This window comes from Stegodyphus dumicola, chromosome 4 (assembly GCF_044657685.1).
Source record: "Stegodyphus dumicola isolate Sdum_Otavi_A_Nest chromosome 4, ASM4465768v1".
NCBI classification, from domain to species: Eukaryota; Metazoa; Arthropoda; class Arachnida; order Araneae; family Eresidae; genus Stegodyphus; species Stegodyphus dumicola.
The window spans coordinates 76,772,405-76,792,208 of NC_140771.1; the positions used below are offsets into that span (position 1 = coordinate 76,772,405).

The 19,804-nt window shown below is 34.6% G+C and overlaps 2 protein-coding genes across 4 annotated transcripts in view; both read left to right on the forward strand.

Annotated features, from left to right (window-relative positions):
* Positions 1-5,944, forward strand: part of LOC118197135 (putative methyltransferase DDB_G0268948) — a 49,527-nt gene extending 43,583 nt beyond the window's left edge. For both annotated transcript variants that reach the window (XM_035368638.2, XM_085815109.1), the window contains exons 5-7: positions 3,052-3,146; positions 3,254-3,391; positions 5,730-5,944. In XM_035368638.2, the coding sequence (XP_035224529.2) occupies positions 3,052-3,146; positions 3,254-3,391; positions 5,730-5,829 (333 nt within the window). In that variant the 3' untranslated portion in view covers positions 5,830-5,944. The remainder of the gene's footprint in view (positions 1-3,051; positions 3,147-3,253; positions 3,392-5,729) is intronic.
* A 5,084-nt stretch (positions 5,945-11,028) lies between these two features.
* The window catches only part of LOC118197134 (putative methyltransferase DDB_G0268948), a 34,589-nt gene continuing 25,813 nt past the window's right edge, over positions 11,029-19,804 (forward strand). The window contains exons 1-2 of one of the 2 annotated variants that reach the window (XM_035368635.2): positions 11,029-11,382; positions 16,515-16,675. In XM_035368635.2, the coding sequence (XP_035224526.1) occupies positions 11,272-11,382; positions 16,515-16,675 (272 nt within the window). In that variant the 5' untranslated portion in view covers positions 11,029-11,271. Of the gene's footprint in view, positions 11,383-13,188; positions 13,403-16,514; positions 16,676-19,804 lie in introns of those variants that run through there. The other variant, XM_035368636.2, reaches the window with a different exon arrangement.

A 19,804-nucleotide genomic window follows, 5' to 3' on the forward strand; every position in this document is an offset into this window, starting at 1 on the left:
AGCTCCCTTTGGTTAAATAAATTCTTATAGAATCGATTTATTGAAACACGAAATTTATTTTAAGTTCGTAAAATAGCTAAGTGCCTACGTTTCATGACGATGTAAAAATGGAGTGTGTAGAGTAAAATCTCGCTTTCCTATAGCCCATTATGTTTCAAAATGACGCGATTTCGTCACAAAACATAAAATAAAAAAATTCTAATTCGAATCTCGAAAAAATCGCTTCGAGGTGCAACTGGCTCTTGTCTAGATGCACTTATGTACCAAAATTTCGTAGGCGTGGATCTATTTGCTTACGCGCAGCGCGAACGAAGGACACACACACAGACAGACTCTTTCGTTTATTATATGTAGAGATTTCATATTTTGTAACACTTCAACGAATTTTTGATTAAGAAATTCAACGATTTCAAAGCGAGCAATGGCAATACTGTACGAAAAAAAAAAAATTATCTCCAGCGCGCATGACTATGTATCGGAAATTCTAAAGATATGCTCATTTTAAAATTATTTTGCGGTATTGATGCTGAACTGAATTTTATGGTTTAAGTGCGAAGAATATGGTATTTAATAAATAAAGGTAACACAAAACGTTAAATAATCTGAAATCTGTAAAATCTGAAAGCTTTTTTCTTGGGGGGAGGGGTCGGATTTTCAAAAATGTTTTTTTCTTTTTTTACCATTTGAAGTAACCGAATTGGGGAATTAAAAGAATGATCATTCATTGTTGAAACTGGATGTTTCAATTTAATAACTTATTTGACAACGTGTCATTAAGACTAAAAGATGAAAATACAATGAGATAAAAAATTGTTTTCATAAAATAAGGTTTTATTTATCATAAAATCATTAATAAGTTAAAAGAAAATTTATCATAGAGTTTTTTGTGAACAAGAGATTAAGTAATTCTCTTTGCAGATTTCATATTCAATTTTATGTCACGGATAATAAAAGCATGGGCGGCCAAATAACGAAATCTGATCGAATTGAGTTGTAGAAAGGATAAGCCATCATCTTTAAATTTGTCAAAGGCGCCACAAAGTAGGTTTTGGGTCTTCAGAAAGATGGCAAATATCCAGAAAATGATCTTGTGCATGCATGAGACATCTTGGCTGACTGTCACATCCAAGCTGACTGTGCCTAAAACTTAACAACGTTTTGCATCCAAGCTGAGCGTGCCTAAAACTTAACAACGGTAGGTACTGAGTAGAAGCCTTCCTGTCTTGAAAGATCAAATGTTTCTACGTAAAATTCATAAACATCTTTGCTTTGTATTTGAATATCTACTTCTGTTCTTGTAACTTGCAGACCGAAGTATTGAAGTTGTTCTATGGAATATTGAACTCTAGTAAATTGTTTAATGTCAGAATATTGAGTTGTTTAGAGGCAACAGTTTTCCTCAGCATCAATACACAAGCTTCGCAACATAACTTTTCTCAAAACATTGCTGAACTGTTTATCAGCTTCGCGCTAATTTACAATTAGGAGAAATATTTGTAGTAGATATAAGGAGTGTAATATATATATATAAGCAGTACAATGTAATCATCAATTCTGTTTCGTGTAGTAAAGCTCTTAAGACCATTCGTATAACTTCGGGCCTTTGGAAAATAATTGAAAAAAGTCTTTTCTTATTAAGTTTAGGAGACAAATCTGTGTGCTTGTTAGGCAGGTTCACACGAGGCATTCAGAAGCTCAAGTTTTCAATCAAACCCTACCGGGCATAAATAAGCATAAAAATTTAATTTATCAGGATATGGCAAATGTTGCGCAAAACGTTGTGCTTCACGTTTGTTTCAAGTGTTCTTGGGAGGTGAGCAGCAAAGTCTTGTTTAATATGAACATCTCCAAGATACTGTGTTGAAGAAGTGAGTCAGATTGTGATTATCCAAGACACTCATTTATCTAACTAAGTTTTTATTGCTATATAAAATAAATGTGTAACCTTATTTTGAAAATTCCTAATGCTATACCCTAAGTTCGAAAGGGGTCGAAGCAGATAGCCCTCGAGTGCTTTGCCATAATTGAATAAATCAAACTAATCGAAAGGGTCGTATTTTACTCTCAACAAGTGGCGTCTGGAACTGGCCTCGGCTGAAAATTTTACCAACCGTTTTCGCAAAACTTCCCTCCCAAATAAAAGGTTTCTCTCGCAAAAAGTGTGAAGCCTTTTTATTCTACCCTTAAAAGTTTCTCTTTAAGGGTATTATCACACATCCGTTTTGCCTCTGATAAAAAATGTTTTAAAACAATTTTTTTACCGGCTCTAGCATTGCAAAACGGATGCGAGATTTCTTGCTTTCTGTTGCAGATTGTGCGTTTTCTCCCAATCAGCCCCGAACTAAATGGGAGTTTGTCTGATGGTCTTCGTATTTGTAATGGAAAACCAGTTATCCCTTTACAGGGTAACAGCAAAATAATCCTTGGTAATTGGCTGTGTTATATTATGTGAAAAAGCAGAAACCACTAAAAAATTGTTCTATAAAAATATTTTGTATGAATGATACGGCCTTTTAAGAAGTTCTGAACTCTCTGAATTCTGAAAGATTTCTTGACATGGTTCCACTGCATGTCATGGTTCCATTTTCTTTGTGGTGGTTAATTCATATCTTTTCCCTGAGTGAGTATTTCGGTATTCGAAGTCAGAGGAGACAGAACAGAAAAAATTAAATAATTGGTTATGAACTTATAATAAAAGCTACAGTGAAAAAAAAAAAACAATTTGTGCGTAGAATTAATACGAGTAAGTTTCGGGCATTGCCATATGTGTCATATTGTTTTACATTGGACGAGATAAAGAATATACAATAAAGAAATTTTGTGAAAAATATATAGTCAGTACTTGTTATAAATGTGGATGAGAATTTTGATTATTCATTATTTAAAATGTATTTGGGAATCAGTTGCAAATTTCATAGCCGTTTTTACTGTTGGTTAAAAAAAAAATGTCTTGTAAAAGTTTAATGACTGACTGTCTGAAATTTAAATGTTTAGCTCCTCTTTCTGTCTAGCTGGCATTTAACTAATTTTTGTATAATTTTTCTCCTCCAGCATTATAAAGAAACAAGACGTTATCATCATCCCAAAGCTCGGATTGCAATGGAAAGATACAAAGATGTCGATTTTCCATTTGAAGAAGTACAACGGTAAGCTTTTATTTATAGCATGAAATTCTTTTGCTACGGTTTATTTTAATTTTGAACATTTTACATTAATTTTGAAATAATGTCTGTTATATTATATTTGTTTGCAGAATGCCCGATTTCCGGGAGTATTTCGAAGGTCGTCTGACCGACATTGTTGGCTACGTGAGCACATTTTCTGGTTTCCAAAACTACCTGAAAGAAGAGAAAGAGAAGGCAGAAGCTTTTCTATCACATTTTAGCTCCAGGTAATTTTTTTAAAGTTTAATTATTCCTATTTCAAGATCTCGCAATATACCTCGAAGAGAACATTGAAGCCAAATCAGCAACTTGATCTAATACTGCTTAGCTTCCCTATGCACTCAAATAACGAAACATTTCGATGTCAAGTCAACGAGTTGTTGCAAACATTGTGAGGGTATGTCAAATTTTATGGCTATTCATATAGAAGTTTTACTTTTTGGATGCCAACATGAGCCAATATACAGATTCTCATATAAGTGCTCAGTAGGATACTTCAGGCAGTGCCTAGTCATGGAGTGTTCAATGACTCATTTCTACACCAGTCATGCACTTCGAGTGGCTACAATATACTTCAAGTAAAATCTATAAGGGGTGTTCAAATGAAAAGGTACGAAACGACACTGTGGGTATAACTGAATGCTTTATTCTCAAGTAATCACCACATGCATGAGCACAAGTACTCCACTGTTTCACGAGCTGAGCGATTGTCTGTTCCCAGAATTTCTGTGATTGTGACAGGAGGCAGACCTCCACTGTATCATGCAGTTTCGTCGTCCGAGTTGAAACGTTTCCATCTGAGATGTGTTTTCAGCGGGCCAAACACATGGAAATCGCAGGGCGACATGTCGGCGGCATGTTCAAGCTGCTCCACATGCACTTGGCCATAACACTGTGTGACCTTGGAGACGTGTGGACGCGCGTTATCGTGAAGCAGAATCACTCCCGCCGTGAGCACCACAAGCCGCTTGCTCTTGCGTATGTTACGGAATGTCTCACAGTACACGTGACTGTTAATGTTTAGGAGGGTCTCTGGCTCAAATAAATGGCACCAGCTTTCGTCACCGGCTACGATCTGCTCCAGGAAAGCGGTCTTCATGATATCAGGGGCTCACCAGCGGCCGAGCGGTAAAGTCGCTGAACACTGGTAGTTCGGTCCGAGGTTCGAATCCCGCGAACGGGCTGGCTGCATGACGGTTTTCGTGGTTTTCCTCATGTGTAACGTGCATACGAGCCAGTTTCCCTTAGAAAGTCCTCCACGAAAGGCATCCCTCCCCTTTGGCAGATAGCCCTAGTGTGCTTTGCCGTAATTAAATACACCACACCATCATGATATCGGAACATTTGGTTGTACTGTTAGCCCCATATGAAGTTCCTTTTGTGTTCCACTAAGCTTTTTCGGACCCCGCTGCGCGCACACCTTTTGGTAACCCAAACTATCGTGCACATTTGTTCACATTGTTCCAACGCTGGCCCCCACCATCCGTGCCAGCATTCGTGTTGTGACACGCCGATCATTTTTCTTCAGGTCGTTCACCTCGTCGAGGAGTTCGGCCGTGATTACCGTGTTTGCCTAGCCTCGTCTCTGATTATCACTCAAACACTTCCGGCCTTCACGAAAGCGGGCACTGCACTTTCTGCCTGACTTGTCTGACACTCAGCCTTCTCCGCATACGGCCACCATCTGGCAATAAATGTCGGCTAAACCTCTTTTATAGTCATAAATCTTATAAGGTATTTCTCCCGCCTTCCTAGCGTGCCTACTGGTCAGCACACTGAGCCGGTATTTCAGAGGTTCAGCGGTTCGATTCCCGGCGAAGGCGTTTGCTAATTTTTCATTTTCTCTTGCTTCCAAAAAATCCTAATGGCTCTACAATCTGATAACGCCCCGCTGCTCCTCAATCGTCGAATTTTGCAATATGGAACGCCATGGATCTTTTCACACGCACTGCTGCATCAACTGGATGGAACACACAACTGCCTACTTCTTCCCTGCGTCATATGGGGGCACGTGCGCACAACTACACCGGACACTAAGTTCGCGTCTTTAGATGTCTCTCTGCGTTATCCCAAAGCGGCTTCTTCAAATTTCAACCGGTTTGGTTGTTACGATGTTTCGTATCATTTTCATTTGAACACCCCTTATATTTGAATCTCATATAATATGGTATACACCGAATCCACGGGCATGGCTTCTATTAAGAATGAATCTAGTCTTCACAGTGGCATCCGAAGTACAATGTGTGGACAATAACCTCTATCTGGTTAACTGAGATTTGTGCATTTGGCCAGTCGCCCTTTAAGTAGACGAGAATGTAAAAAATTGCCCACCCAGAACCTGGAAGATCTGTGGCTCGAAATGCAGCGAGATCACAGTTCAATTTTTACGATTCCCGAACCGAAAAACCATAGTCTGTACGAGAAGAGCAACTGGAAACGCGAAATAAAATTTAACGTATAATGTTTAATACTTACATGTTTACTAATTTCTTTAATTTTTGTAATGTTGTTTTTATGCTTAGTGATTTAACATAAAGGAGAGGAATGCTATTATTCATTTTTCAGGTTACAAGAAATAGCTGCTGCTGAAAACATATCACCTGAAGACACCATTAAAGTCTACAGAGACTTTACGGTCATCATATGTAGAAAAGTGAATGCTTAATGAGTGCTTTAAATTGATGGATGCACCAGAAAGAACCTTATTAAATTTGAAATATATTGATGTATAAAAAGTATAGAAATTTGTATACATTAATAAAGATATTTTTCGCATATAAGATACTTTTGTATTAATTTATGTATGCTTGTAATTTTTTTCCCACCGCTGACAAGCTGCTTGGCTGTGAGCAAGATTGGTATGTCCATCCAGTGGAAAGAGTTTTCAGAAAGACAGAGGAAAATATGCTGTACTGACAGTATTCTAGGTCTTGCACGAACAGACATACAGATCTTGTAGCTGGTGATATATACAAAATGATATAGTAGAATGCAGTACGATTGCAGTAGAATATATTATAATGCTGGTGCTCAAAATAAAGAAACTTAGGCACAAAAACTGAATATCATATGTACAATAACATATTGTTACGAATTTTGTATATATATAAATAATTTTAGTGAAGTTATTCGTGAAGTTGTAGTATGTTTTGTATAATGCAACAAGAAATGCTTTGAAAATGAAGTTCTGCTGGAAAAATAAGGTAACAGGGGCAAGTCTATTTAACACTGAGGGCAATGGCTATCTCGCTAAATTGGCAAGATATCGCCGAGGTGGCGATGATTTTGGCGAGTAATTTTTGTGGCCAAATTTGGCGAGAAGCCGCTGAAAGTCACTAGCGATTATTTGGCGACGTTTTGGTCTGGTCTCTGTATAACTGTAATTGGTACTATAAAGTGAATAATTCTAATTGATCCTTATATGTAACTATAACTGTATCTGGCCTTTATATGTAACTTTAACCGCATATGCCTTCTAGTAGTTTCGAGAAATGGAAGGTACTACAGATTTCTCTGCGGCCGGGGAAAACTATATAAATCCAAAGTAAACATCAGTTCTCAGTTTTTAGTTCAGAGTTGAATTTGCAGTACCGAGAGATCTTCGTGTGAGCTTCGCTCTTTATATGTCCTTTGCTTTGAGCTGTATTTAACTTTTTTAGTAGTCTGAAGTGGTAACTACTGACTGTGCTCATACATATTGAGAAGAACTGTTCCAATACTTTTATGGAAAGTTCCAGAACTGTAAAGCGCTTTTTTTTAAATAAATTTTATCAACTTATCATCGGTTCTGTGTGCATTCATTCCATTACGAACCCCCTACAATATGCTTTCGGATTTCGGACAGAACAATAAGCTGGGAGTATTTTATACATTATTTGCAGCTAGCTTGTAAATAAATTTGTAAAGTCAATTAAGCTTTTCAAAGCAAGGAATACGAAAAATCAGCTATACTCTCGCCTAAATTCGAACGCCAGATCTTTTGACTGCTAGTCGGTCATGCTACCAATTACACCACGAATGCCATAGTCAGAAAGGAGAAGAATCATTATACTGTATATAGCGTTGCTATGTGAAAACATGTTGTATGAGTGACAGAATTATAAGAATATACAGGAAATGTGCATCGTTAGTGACATATAATAAAAGATAAGACAAAGTTAGAAATGCTAAATATATATAATACAAATGATATATAAGTACATAAGTAAGTAGACTAAAACTTAATGCTTGCAGTGTGTACGTAAATACAATTAACAAAAACCATAGACCAGAGTTTAACACTTGTAATGAATTATTGTTCTGTATTGCACTCAGTATTATACTGGGAACACACTGACACGGTTAAGTGCTAAGCAAAGGTGATGAAAGAGTAGCAAGACCAACGTTGATTTTGAGCATACTGTAAATGTTCTTTTGGACTTGCTTATTAGTGTACTATGTCGTTGTTGTGACTATCTTACTTGTCTGGCAGTAACACCAGAGTCAGTCCACAAACTTCAATGTGGCGAAGAGCGCAGAATTGCATCTGTCGTTGGCATGAACTTTGGGTACCTTATAGATGGCATTGCCCACTCCCATCCAAATTTGGGTGGAAAATACCACCTCTGTTCTACTACCACCAATCTATTGCCGGCCAGGTGGTATAGCGGTTAGGAAGGCCGACTGCGATACCAAAGAGCCTGGTTTCGAATCCCTTAGAAGGAATGGATGTAGATTGTCAGATTGCTGGAGTGCTCCCCACCCACCTGATGACGAAGTGATCTTTTGATCTTAAAGGGGCACCCATAAAACCAAAAATAACTAACCAAGAAAAATATATGTTAGTATAAGAGAAAAAATAACGAAAGGTACATATATAAGGATAACACAAACATAAAACACTACCAAACAAACAACACATTGGAATTGACAGGGCACCACACATAAAAACTAAGAATTAAAACCCCTTAAATTCCAAGTGTAATTAAAAATTTAAATTAAAACTCCTAAAAATTACTGCACCACCAAAGTAAATCCCCCAAACCAAAATGCCAACAACTTGCCTATTATTATTAACAAAGCGCATTAGAATTCTTGAAAAATGCTTAAAATGTTTAAAATTAAAATTCTTAAAATCAAATGATGCATTATTAAAATTTTTCTAATAGTATCTATTAGCGGACAGTCCACCACGAAGTGTCTGGCATTTTCTGGAACACCACAATTCAAACATAATTCATTGTCTTGTAAATTAAACTATTCAAGTAATATGGGAACCTCCCATGTCCCGTAATCAATTGATTCATATCTATATCATTGTAAATAAACATTTTATTTGAAATATTAATATCTATGAGTAGGTTTTTCTTCCTATCAGAGTTTTTCCACAGTTCTTTCCACTTATTATTAAAGTATTCTTTCATGAGAGTTAAAGCTACTCGTTTGGAGCCAGATATTTCCATAAATGGTATGTTCTCTTTAGAAACAGCCTCCTTAGCCAAAATGTCGGCCCTCTCATTTACGGCATACCAAACATGAGCTTTGACCCAGTGCAACATAATATTAGGGTGCATATTTTCAAGCAACAATTTTATACCCACAATAAGCAAATTTGTATTGTCGGGGCGGGAGAGCAGTTGAAGCAACGAGTGGCAATCAGTATATAAATTAACAATAATTTTATTGTAAACATTCATCTTAATCCATTTTAAAGCTTGTAAGACCGCTGCACGCTCTGCTTGAGAAAACGGAATTATAAGAATTCAGTCTATACTGACAATTATGAATTTCTTTTCCATAAAAGTATAAAAGTCTCCTACGAAAAGGATGTAGATTGTCCGTCCTTTTCATAGGAGGTAACTGTGGCCTCCTGTTAGGAAGCGTCTTCATAATGAAATGGCCACCACTTCTGGCCTTAATAGTGGCGAATGCCTGAAAATGGTTAGTGTCCGCCATATAAACAAAAGAAACCTATTCGAGAACACTTTCAACTCGCCACGTATTAAAGGTGAGTTCCATGACGCAAAAGCACAATACACTTACAAATATCTTTCTCGTGGATTCACACCATGTGCCCATCGATGTAACAAAAAGCATCGCTATCTAATATTTCGACCTAGCCGGCCATTTTGTTCTCGGCCCGACTACTCTAGTACTTAAAAGTAAGTAATACTCTAATACTTAGAAGTAAGAGTTTTAATTACCTGATTCCTCACTCAGGATGACTGGGTATTTTGATTTACGGAATTTTTTAACGCTATATAGTAGACAGTCATTTTGAAATGGAAAGAGGCAGGCTTATGGGCTCAGGAAAAGTGAAGGCACTAATTAATTTTAAAAACAATAAATTTAACTTTTGTTTAAAATGAGGAGGGTTTTCAAACGTTTAGGAGTTTCATTAATTGATCACGGAAGGTTGGTCAAAACATTTTTGAAACGTTAAAGTTTAGGTTTTCATATTTGGCCATTTGAATGTTTCAAGGTATTTCAATGAAATTAGTGTTATGGAGCTTCCACTAGCATCAGTTTATGAGGGGTACAACTTTCCATGAATTGTATGGACTTTAGCAGCTGAGTCCAGTCTGAATGCTGTTCTTTATCTCACAAGACAGAGCTCTGTGACTCTCTTTTCTCGAATACTGGAGGGCAGGTAGCGAGTGCGTTAAAATTAAGATTCTCCAGGTGATGATACGTTTCAAATCAGTAGTTAGTCTGAATTGAGATTCATCTGTGATGAGAAAGGCCCTTTAATGCAGTGCAAAGTTGATGTTCTTTGCACTGCATTAAAAAGGGCTTTTCGTGTGTGCAAAAGTGAGCTCAGTGCAAACCGACAAGATCTTAGAGCTCTATGTTCAACTTTTCCTGGGGGAAGTTGACTCGTCCCCCCCCACCCACAAATAATTTTATAAACAATATTTTCTTTTGAATTTTCTAGATCTGCATTTTTTTAGGTTTCTAATAGTCTACTTCGGTGCAACTCATTTCCAGGATTTTTCACTAAAATGGGATACTGCATAATTTCCAAGGATTGTGTAGAATGTTTTAAATATTCGTTTTCTAGGCCAGTTGAGGTTTATCGAAATGAAAACACACTTTGACTCCCCCTCCACACGTATTCTGAACATTATCCCTTTTATTTCTTCTTTTGGAATCCACACGAAATATTCATTTTATGTTAAAAATATTCGGTTTCTTGTCTACCCAAACGTAACTACCACTGCGGCAAGCATTACATGGAGCATTCTAGCCATGCGTGTGGACGGAATACGTAAAACTAACACCGAAAAACTTTACCATTAAATTTTAGCCATCCTGCATATGTTTGTTCAGAAGTGGTTCATAGTGCAAGAATAGGAACGACGAATCATTCTTTGGTTGTTTATCTCAGATGTGAAATGGTTTATCTGGTGTTAATAATTTTATATTTACGATTTCGCAAATATGCATAAAATAATTTTAACGGTTTGCGTAAATTGCTAAATTCTCACTCGTTATCGGCTTAAGATTATATTACAGTTTATTCATATGTACTTTAAAAATATTTCAAATAAACATTTTCTAAATTTGCTTTCAGATAGTCTTATTTCTCTTCTTGAAACGACCTTTACCTAAACGACCTTTACCTTTCCTTTAAGGAGGTATTATTTCTCTGTTTTTGAAAATGTTGGCAGTGCTAAAATGAATCACATTTCCAGGATGCCTTGACGTAGCAAAACATCGTTAACGTGTTTGTTCACCCTCCTGTTCCGAAATACGATGACATACCCCGTTACATATTGCGGCTTAATTGCAGACACAGTGTCATACCACAGACGCTTTTATCTTTGTTAATATACAAAACGTCTTGCTTGTATATTTAATGAATTTAAAAATACTTTTATATTTTCCTGTTTAAACTACAAGGATAACAGAGTTTCACCGTCTTGTCATGTTTTATAATAAAATGAGATAGCATTGAAAGTAATTAAATGTGGTTGATAAATAACTAACAGAATACTTATACATTCAGACTCATCTTATTTGATATGAGTAGTTTTATGAATTTCGGAATGTTAATAAGAGTTACAAATTTTTAAGAGTTCGGGTAAGTATCGTAACAACTGTGTTCCGAAATATCTGTGTTATCACGATGCCGTGTAAGCAGTTCGAGGAATTAGAGCAAGCCAAAGCTTACAGCCTTTACAGACCTACACCACCAGCAGAGATACTGAAAAGAATTCTTGATTATTTAAGCAAAGAGGTATGTAAAAATTTTCTACAAATTAAGATTTTATTACAATATATGAATAAATGTTTTTTCCCATTGTTTTAAATTCTACATGTGTGCATGGCGTCGCAGTGCGAAATTAATCATATTCTGAACCAAATTATTACTTCGTGTAAGATATACAAGGGAGAGAAGTTGCTCGAGTGTTATTAATTGCATTTCTTTCAATTAAATCAGTGTAGAAATACACTTTTCAATATTTTGTTATTCTTAAAGCATTTAAAATTCATATCGTTGTTAAATTATTTACGTATTTTCAATTTCTTCGTCAATTTAAAGCCTACCAGTGATCAATCAGATAGTTCACATCCTGGCATTGTTCACATCCAATCGTCCGAATTCACATCCTGGCGAACAGCTTTGGCGACATTGTGTTTTAATAGTTTTCCTTGCGAGTAATTTCCCACTAGAAGCCGAGCGATTAAGACCGCTGAATACTGGGAATTTGACTCGGGTACAAATTCAAGCAAACGAGGTAAATGTATGGCTCGCTTTCACGGTTTCCGCATGTTTAATGCAAATCTCAGCCATTTCCTATTAGAAAATTTTTAAAAAAGCCATACCTACCCTTTGGAAGATAGCCCTCGGATGCTTTGCCACATTCAAATAACCTAACCCCGTATGTAATACGAATGAGAGCCGGTTTCATTTAGAAAGATCTCCTAAAAAACATTGATTTTTTTGCTCAGATAGTTTAGATGCGTTTTTCCATAATTCAATAAATCCAGTTATTAACTTAAATTCGTCGTCGATAGAGAGGTTTTTTTTTTTTTTTTTTTTTTTTTTTTTTTGTTGTTGTTGTTAAAATATTATTAATACAAAAATTGAAGGTGAGAATTTCATTAATTTTATTTATTGTTATTTTGGGCGAATAAAACACCTTGATCTGAGTTCAGATTATGTGGTTTTTTTACACAAACAAAACGTTCTTTCCCCCTGCCCCCTTTTTTTGTTGCTGTTATTGACTATGTTGGGAAACTAAAAGTAGGGCTATGCACGGGTTCGCAGAGATTGAATGATTATATTTTATGAAAGTACATGCTCAAAATGAAAGCTCTTATTATTGCTTGTATGATTCTGCTCATGAAGTCATCAAAAGCTTCATGCAGCTTTCATTTTTGGCAGTCTCAGAGGAAAATGTCTAAAGGGATAAGATTAAGACTTCTTGGCGAGCCTTTTTCTGCCGCCGTTATAGAAACTGACACTGAATACATCTTGAACGATTCGCGAAGAGTCGCGGTACTTCTTCTTGTTGAAAGAAGATGATTTTAGCATGTTTCACTAACAATTTTCCATTTTGAGGGTAGAAAAATATTTAAGTTATTCACTAGGTGGCCCATATTTTGGAGCAAATTTAGATACCATAAACATAAGAAGCTCGGGTACTTGCGTTTTCTCGGTCGACCTTTTCCGAGAAACAAAACCTGTCGCCAAACTAAGGGATTATTTCAGAATAAGGGACGAGAGTAACATTACAACACCCTCGAAAATCATTTGTTTGGTTTTAGGTAACCCTGAATAATCACTGTGAAGTCAGTTTTTCTGGTACAACTCTGATATACGCCCTAATTTCACCAAATCTGGCGATATGTGTTCTGCGCTGGTTTTTGGCGCGATTGCGTGTTGTATGGCAACCCTGTTGACGTTGAAAAATCTTTCGTTGGAGCTCGTTGGTTCGCGTCTGTGTCTGAGAAGATAGGGAGGAAAGAAATGGTGTAAGTTGTTGAATTGAAGTTCGGCAAAAGGAAATATCATAGTGGCCATCCTGCTGAGGGGAAGTGGGTGTTTGGAGGAGTGGAAAAAGGGTCTGGGAGATTATTTTTAGTGGCTGTGCATGACAGAAGTAGGGATTTGTGATTATTTGTGAACCATAGTATGGATTTTCTGGATAGTGTGTCTGGCTGTCATATAAATACGATAGTGATTACGTGGCGGCATTTTAAAGGCGGTATGAAATTGGTATTTCTGCTGTTCGAAAAAGCATTAATTCATGGTAAGTGCATTTTATTTTATTCTTGCTCTTATTTTATAGAATGTTATATTCATTGTTTTTTTAGTATGAATTTCTGTCATTATTGTTGTTTTTTTTTTTTTTTTTTTTGAATTGTTTGAAATTTATTTTAGTTATTTTAGTTTATTTTGTTGATTAGTGCGTAGTGTCTAGATTGTGCAATTTGTAGAAGTTTCTTAAAGTTGAAACAGAACGCTGTGTGCATGATATTCTTTGAAATTTATTATTGTTGTTATGTTAATTTATTGACTAATCTTTGGAATATGGTAACAGGCAGTTTGGCGACATTTTGGTAGGCGATAAAGGTTACTACCTAGGACTTTGGCAATAATGTGAGAAGTACCCAGTTCCAATTACGGATTGAGAGATCATGAGATATGTCATGTGACATAAATGGACGAATCACCATTTTTTAATCGGAAAAGGGGGGGAATCTGGAAAAATATCTTCAGTACTTTATAGCATTTTGTATTTAGCTTCATTCTATGTTGTAAGAAACAGTGTTAATTAATTTTTGGATCCCATGGCCCTATGTAAAGTGAATTCGAAATGGGTGTTTAGTGAGATTGAAAGGGGTAGTAATAAGTGTTTTTTCAAGGTTGTGCGAGATAGAAGTAAAGATTGCTTTTTAAGTTTTATTAAGCAGTATATTCTACCGGGTACAATAATAATATATGATTGCTGGAAGTCATATGTCTATTTGGAGGATGAAGGTTTTCAACATCTTGCTTGGAAAATTGTTATTAGCAATGAATTAGTTTAAAGTAATTAAGATTTTAAGCTAATTTTTATTAATTTAATGTATGTGTTATTTATATTTTAAGTAGTGTTTTTAATTTAATTGTATCTTAATTAAATAATAGTGATTTTGTAAATTATATGTTTGTAGCATTTTGGAATACATTTCAGTGGAAGTAAACGTGCATGGCAATAATTTAATATTTGACACTAAGTATTTGCAACCATTTTTAATGTTTGCGTTATAAATTCGCAGGTGACGTTTATAATAGATAATTTAGTGGGAAAAGTTTTTGGATATTTTATTTATTTTATACGTGCAAATGATCATCCTTGGAAAGGGTGTATACTTTTTCGCGATCAGGTAATTTCATATATGTCCTTTTTACCGACTTTAAAGATTCACAAAATTTTCCTGCATTTTCGTGCAAGTTTTTCTAATTTAAGAGAAAAAAGTAGTGTACATGAATAAAGTCAAGAGTGTGCGCAATGCCATTTTTGTGCAATTCTGGTATTTTTTTTAAGTAAAAATAGGTCTACGTGTACAGGGTTACTGCGTATGTGCCATTCTGAAAAACGCGGCAAGGAGTTTGCGATTCTGCACTTTCTCCCAATTTTGCAATTAATATTCGTCATGATTAAGCCCTTTTGTGCCATAAAATTTCTAGCATAAGCGTAATTCGGCTAGCAGATTGTTGGAAAAAATGTTGATTAAATAAAAAAAAAAAAAAAAGAAAGAAAGAAAGCTGTCTTTACTTCGTGAAGGCAAAATGGCGGCGGAAAAAAAAAGTAGAAGGTTGCTGTAACAGGGTTGGTTGCCAAAATGTCGCCAAACTACCTGTTACCATATTCCAAAGATTAGCCCAAAAATTTAGCTTGTTAACTTTATTAGTTGATTTTATACAAAATCTATAATATTCTATATGTGGGATCTTCATGAACTATATTTATGATAGAAGATACGCATAAATCTCTACAGAATATCGTCATATATATTAATAGAATCTATATACATAACTCAATAGAAGTTATATATATAAATTTATAGATTTCTGTGGATCTGTGACCTAGTTTGTAGAAAACTGAGCCATAATTCTAAAGAAGTTTAATATGTTTTTTTTTTTTTTTTTGTTTGTTTTATTTGTTATAGAATTCTATAAATTTTCGTTAGGGGTGAATAAGTATTTCAAATAAGTGTTATATTATGAAAAAACTGAGTCAACCTAATTCTGTTGGAATTCACGTGAAAAAAGGGTACTTTTCCATTTTGCCGGCGCAGGCGATAAACTCGCTAAAAATTGTACAACCAATGCCAAACGGAATATCCTCGCTGGTAACCTTTTACATCTCAGGTTTAATCCTATCCGGTGCACACGGGATTTGGCTACTTTTGGCGACTTTATGATGAGCAGTAAAAACGCGACATATACGATGAGTAGTAAACAGGTCATTCAAAGAATATATATGGTATATTATGGTAATTATATGGTAATTATATATATAGTGTATATACTATGTATATACACACATAGTAGATAGTGTATAGTATATATATATATAGACGTTCTTTGGATCATTTTTGGTGTTGGCGATAATTTTCAAAATCGCGCCGAGGCTGCACCCGTATACTAGGATTTTACCACACCTCATTTTAAAAACAAGTCGCAGCCATTTCCTGATCAGATTGATTGTTTCTTCCAATACTGGCATACAATTACATAGAATTTTTACCAGATAGTTCAATTTTATGCCCCAATGCCATTCGCGGTAATTACGTCAATTAGGATGCAATCACACCGCTCACCCGAAGGTGAAAATATAGAAAAAGCAAAATTAAGGGTTAAATTCATAAATTATAATGAGAATGGCCTAGTGAAGTAAAGTATTGCAGTTTTACATAATTTCTGAGTAAGCTATTCGTACGAATTGAAATAATGCTTGCATTTAAACTTGTATTCCATATTAAGATTTAACTTGAAATGAATGTACATAATTACTGAGAGAATTAGATTTTTGTAGCGTAGTTTATGCGAGATCAAATTACTTGGGGTCACGTGATATAAACCGGCGAATCAAGTTGTACCTTGGAAGCATAGTAAATTCTTATACTAATGTCTTTTTACAAAATTTTAAAAGATATTAAAATGTTTATGCCTCCAAAATAAAAAATTCTTAGAACTAGCATTTGTTAATATTTTTTTTTTTTTTTTTTTTTTTTTTTTTTTTTGTTTGTATACTGTGTGTTGTCGCCAATAAAGTCTGCTTCGCGAGATTTGCGCCGGCGAAATGGAAAAGTACCGAAAAGGAGTGAGTCAATTTCGAGTTTAATGATTTCCTTATTGGTCTTATTTTACAGTTTAACCCTCCTTTCGAACTGGCAGTTGATGTCGGTTGTGGCACTGGACAAAGCACATTGTTGTTGGCACCGCCCTTCCGTCGAGTTCGAGGATTTGATGTTAGCAAAGCTCAAATCCACGAAGCCATGACTGAGCGAAGAGCAGATAATGTGGAATACGGGTGAGGAAACATACATTTAAAATGAGAATTTATCTTCTATATTTTTGCAAAAAAATTTCGTGAAATATTCATCTAAAACGTTACCGAAATAATAACTTTTGAGCAAATGCGTTATTATATACTTGGTGTTGTATTTTATTCATTCCAAGGACGTGTTTAAATAGCAGTTAGTAGAATGCTTTGCAGTTGTTATAGTAATAGTGATTAACAGTAATTCGAATGGTATTATTTCATAAACTTCGCCGTTTAGGATTCCTTCAGTAGGAGGATGTTTCTGAGACTGCTTTTAATTTGTTATTAACTGAGAATGATGCTATTTTTTTTTTTTTTTTTTTTTTTCATTTTAATAAAAATTTTGTGAAAAGATAAAACTGGAAGTTGATAATAATCGATATTATTTATATGATAATGAAGAATGTGTATGTATGGTATATATGCATTACCCCGCATTGTAAAAAAATCATGGCACATAAAGCCACTGAATTTTGAGCACATATAGTTCTTCTTCCGAACATGTGCAGCTTTCATATTTTGTGAGAATTTAATAATTTTGTTATTTAAAAAATGAATGGGTTGATCTTTACAATATGGTAACTGGTAGTTTGGCGACATTTTGGAGGCGATAAAGGTTACTACCTGGGACTTTGGTAATAATGTGAGCAGTACTCAGTTCCGATTACGCATTATTTTGTGTGGGGGAAATGAGAGATCATGGGATATGTCATGTGATATTAATGGACGAATTACGTTTCTTTAATCGGAAAAGGGGGGGAATTTGGACAAGTATCTGTGGATGTATATTATTTTGTATTAAGCTTCATTGTGTGTTGTGTGAAGTAGGGTTGAATAATTTTGGGATTGTATGGCGCTGTCTAAAGTGAATTGTAGATGTGATAAAGAGAATTTTTCTTTTATCAAATTCGGAAAAAAAATCGTTCAGTAATTTTATTGAATCCATAATAAAAGTGTATCCACCATGTAAGGAAGATTCGGAAGAAGATTAGGTTAGTTAGACTTTGTTAAGAATGTGAGTAGTATTCAGTTCTGATTACGCATTATTTTGTGTGAGGGAAATGAGAGATCATGGGATATGTCATGTGATATTAATGGACGAATTACTGTTCTTTAATCGGGAAATAATCTGGCAATTTTGTATTTGGCTTTATTCTGTGTTGTGTGAAATAAGGTTTGTGAATTTTTGGATCCCATGGCCATAACTAAAGTGAATTCGAAATGGGTATTTAGTGGTATTGAAAAGGATAGTAATAAATGTTTTTTAAGGTTGTGCGAGAGAGAAATAAAGATGTTTTATTATGTTATTTATTTTACCTGGTATCTTGCTTTGAAAGATAAGTATGATTTTAAAGGTTCTGAAACAGAAGGAAGAAAAGTGTATCCGCCACGTAATCAAGATTCTGAAGAAGATTAGGTAAGTTAGTATTTTTAATTATTTGAGGATATTATTTTTATGCATTGTTGTAAATGTAAGGTGGAAAGGAATTTGGTATTATTGGGAAAATTGTTATTAGCAATGATTTAGTTTAAAGTAATTAGGATTGTAAGGTAATTTTTATTAATTTAATGTATGTGCTCATTTATATTTAAGTAGTGTTTTTGAATTTAATTATATTTTAATGAAATGATAGTTATTTTGTGAATTTTATGTTTGTAGGAATTTGGTATACGTTTAAGTTGAAATAAACGTGCATGGAAATAATTTAAATATTTGATATTAAGTATTTGTAATGCTTGCGGTATGAATTCGTTGGTGACGTGTATAATGTAATAGATGATTTAGAGGTAAAAGTTTTTGGATATTCTATTTATTTTATATGTGGAAATGTTGATATTTGTAAAGGGTAAATACTTTTTCGCGATCATGTAATTTCATATATGTTCTTTTTACCGGGTTTAAAGATTGAGAAAATTGTCATGTATTTTCGTGAAATTTTTTTAATTTATGAGAAAAAAGCAGTGTACATGGATATAGTGAAGAGTGTGCGCAATGCCATTTTTGTGCAATTCTGGGATGTTTTTTTAAGTAAAAATAAGTCGGCGTGTACATGGTTTATGTGTATGTGTTATTTTGAAAAATGCGTAAGGAGGATGGTATTGTGCAGTTTTTCCTAATTTTGCAGTGAATATTTGTCATGATTAAGTAGTTTTGTTTGATAAAATTTCTAGCATAAGTGTAATTCGGCTAGTAGATTGTTGGAAGAAGTGTTCAGGAGATAAAAAGAAAAGAAACATGTCTTTACTTCGTGAAGACAAAATGGCGGCGGGGAAAAAAAAAAATAGAGGGTTGCTGTAGGAGAGTTAGTCGCCAAATTTTCGCCAAAAAATCGCCAAGTTACCATAATGTAAAGATCAACCAATGAATGATTTAAAGCAACGAGTTCGCGTATGTGTATTGCCATTTTGTGAAGTATAATACAACAAAATATAATTTAATCAACAAACTCGGCAGTTTAAAAGTAATGCGTTGCCGCTACCTGAAATAAAATATTTGTCTTTAGTGACGTGTTGTCTTTAGGCAAAGAGTGAGATATTTTACTTTCACATTCAATCTATCTGTTACTGATTATAAACTAAGAGATTTGAAAGTAATAAACGCAGTTCTTAATATTTTATTTTTCAATTTGATCGTTTTAAATAAAAATGCATTTAAATCATGAGATGTCTAATTATAAATATTAAATATCTTAATGAAAGGATACTAGCTGATCTCATTAAAATCATTATGTATATAACAACTGTAGTTTAAACTTCATATGTTAGTCAATAAAGTCTGCGTACATCAAAAAAAGTAACATCAAATCTAAATTTTAAGGTGCGAAAAGGGTAGTTTCTTAAAGTTTTATTTTTTAAATATTTAGTTTCAATAAGGAACTTTGAAATTATTTAACTGTAATATTTTCATATCTAATAATTTATGTACACTAATTTTTAAAAGATAAGTGGCCAGAAATCAAAGCCAATAAAGTTTGTGTACGACGCGAAGGAGGCGGGGGATTTTTTATCTAACTTTTAAACTTCAAACTTGAGAATGCAAAGAAGGTTACACTTTCAAGGTCATTGACTTCCGAAGCGAATTTCACGTTGATTGGAAGTTGTTATTTCTATTTTCTT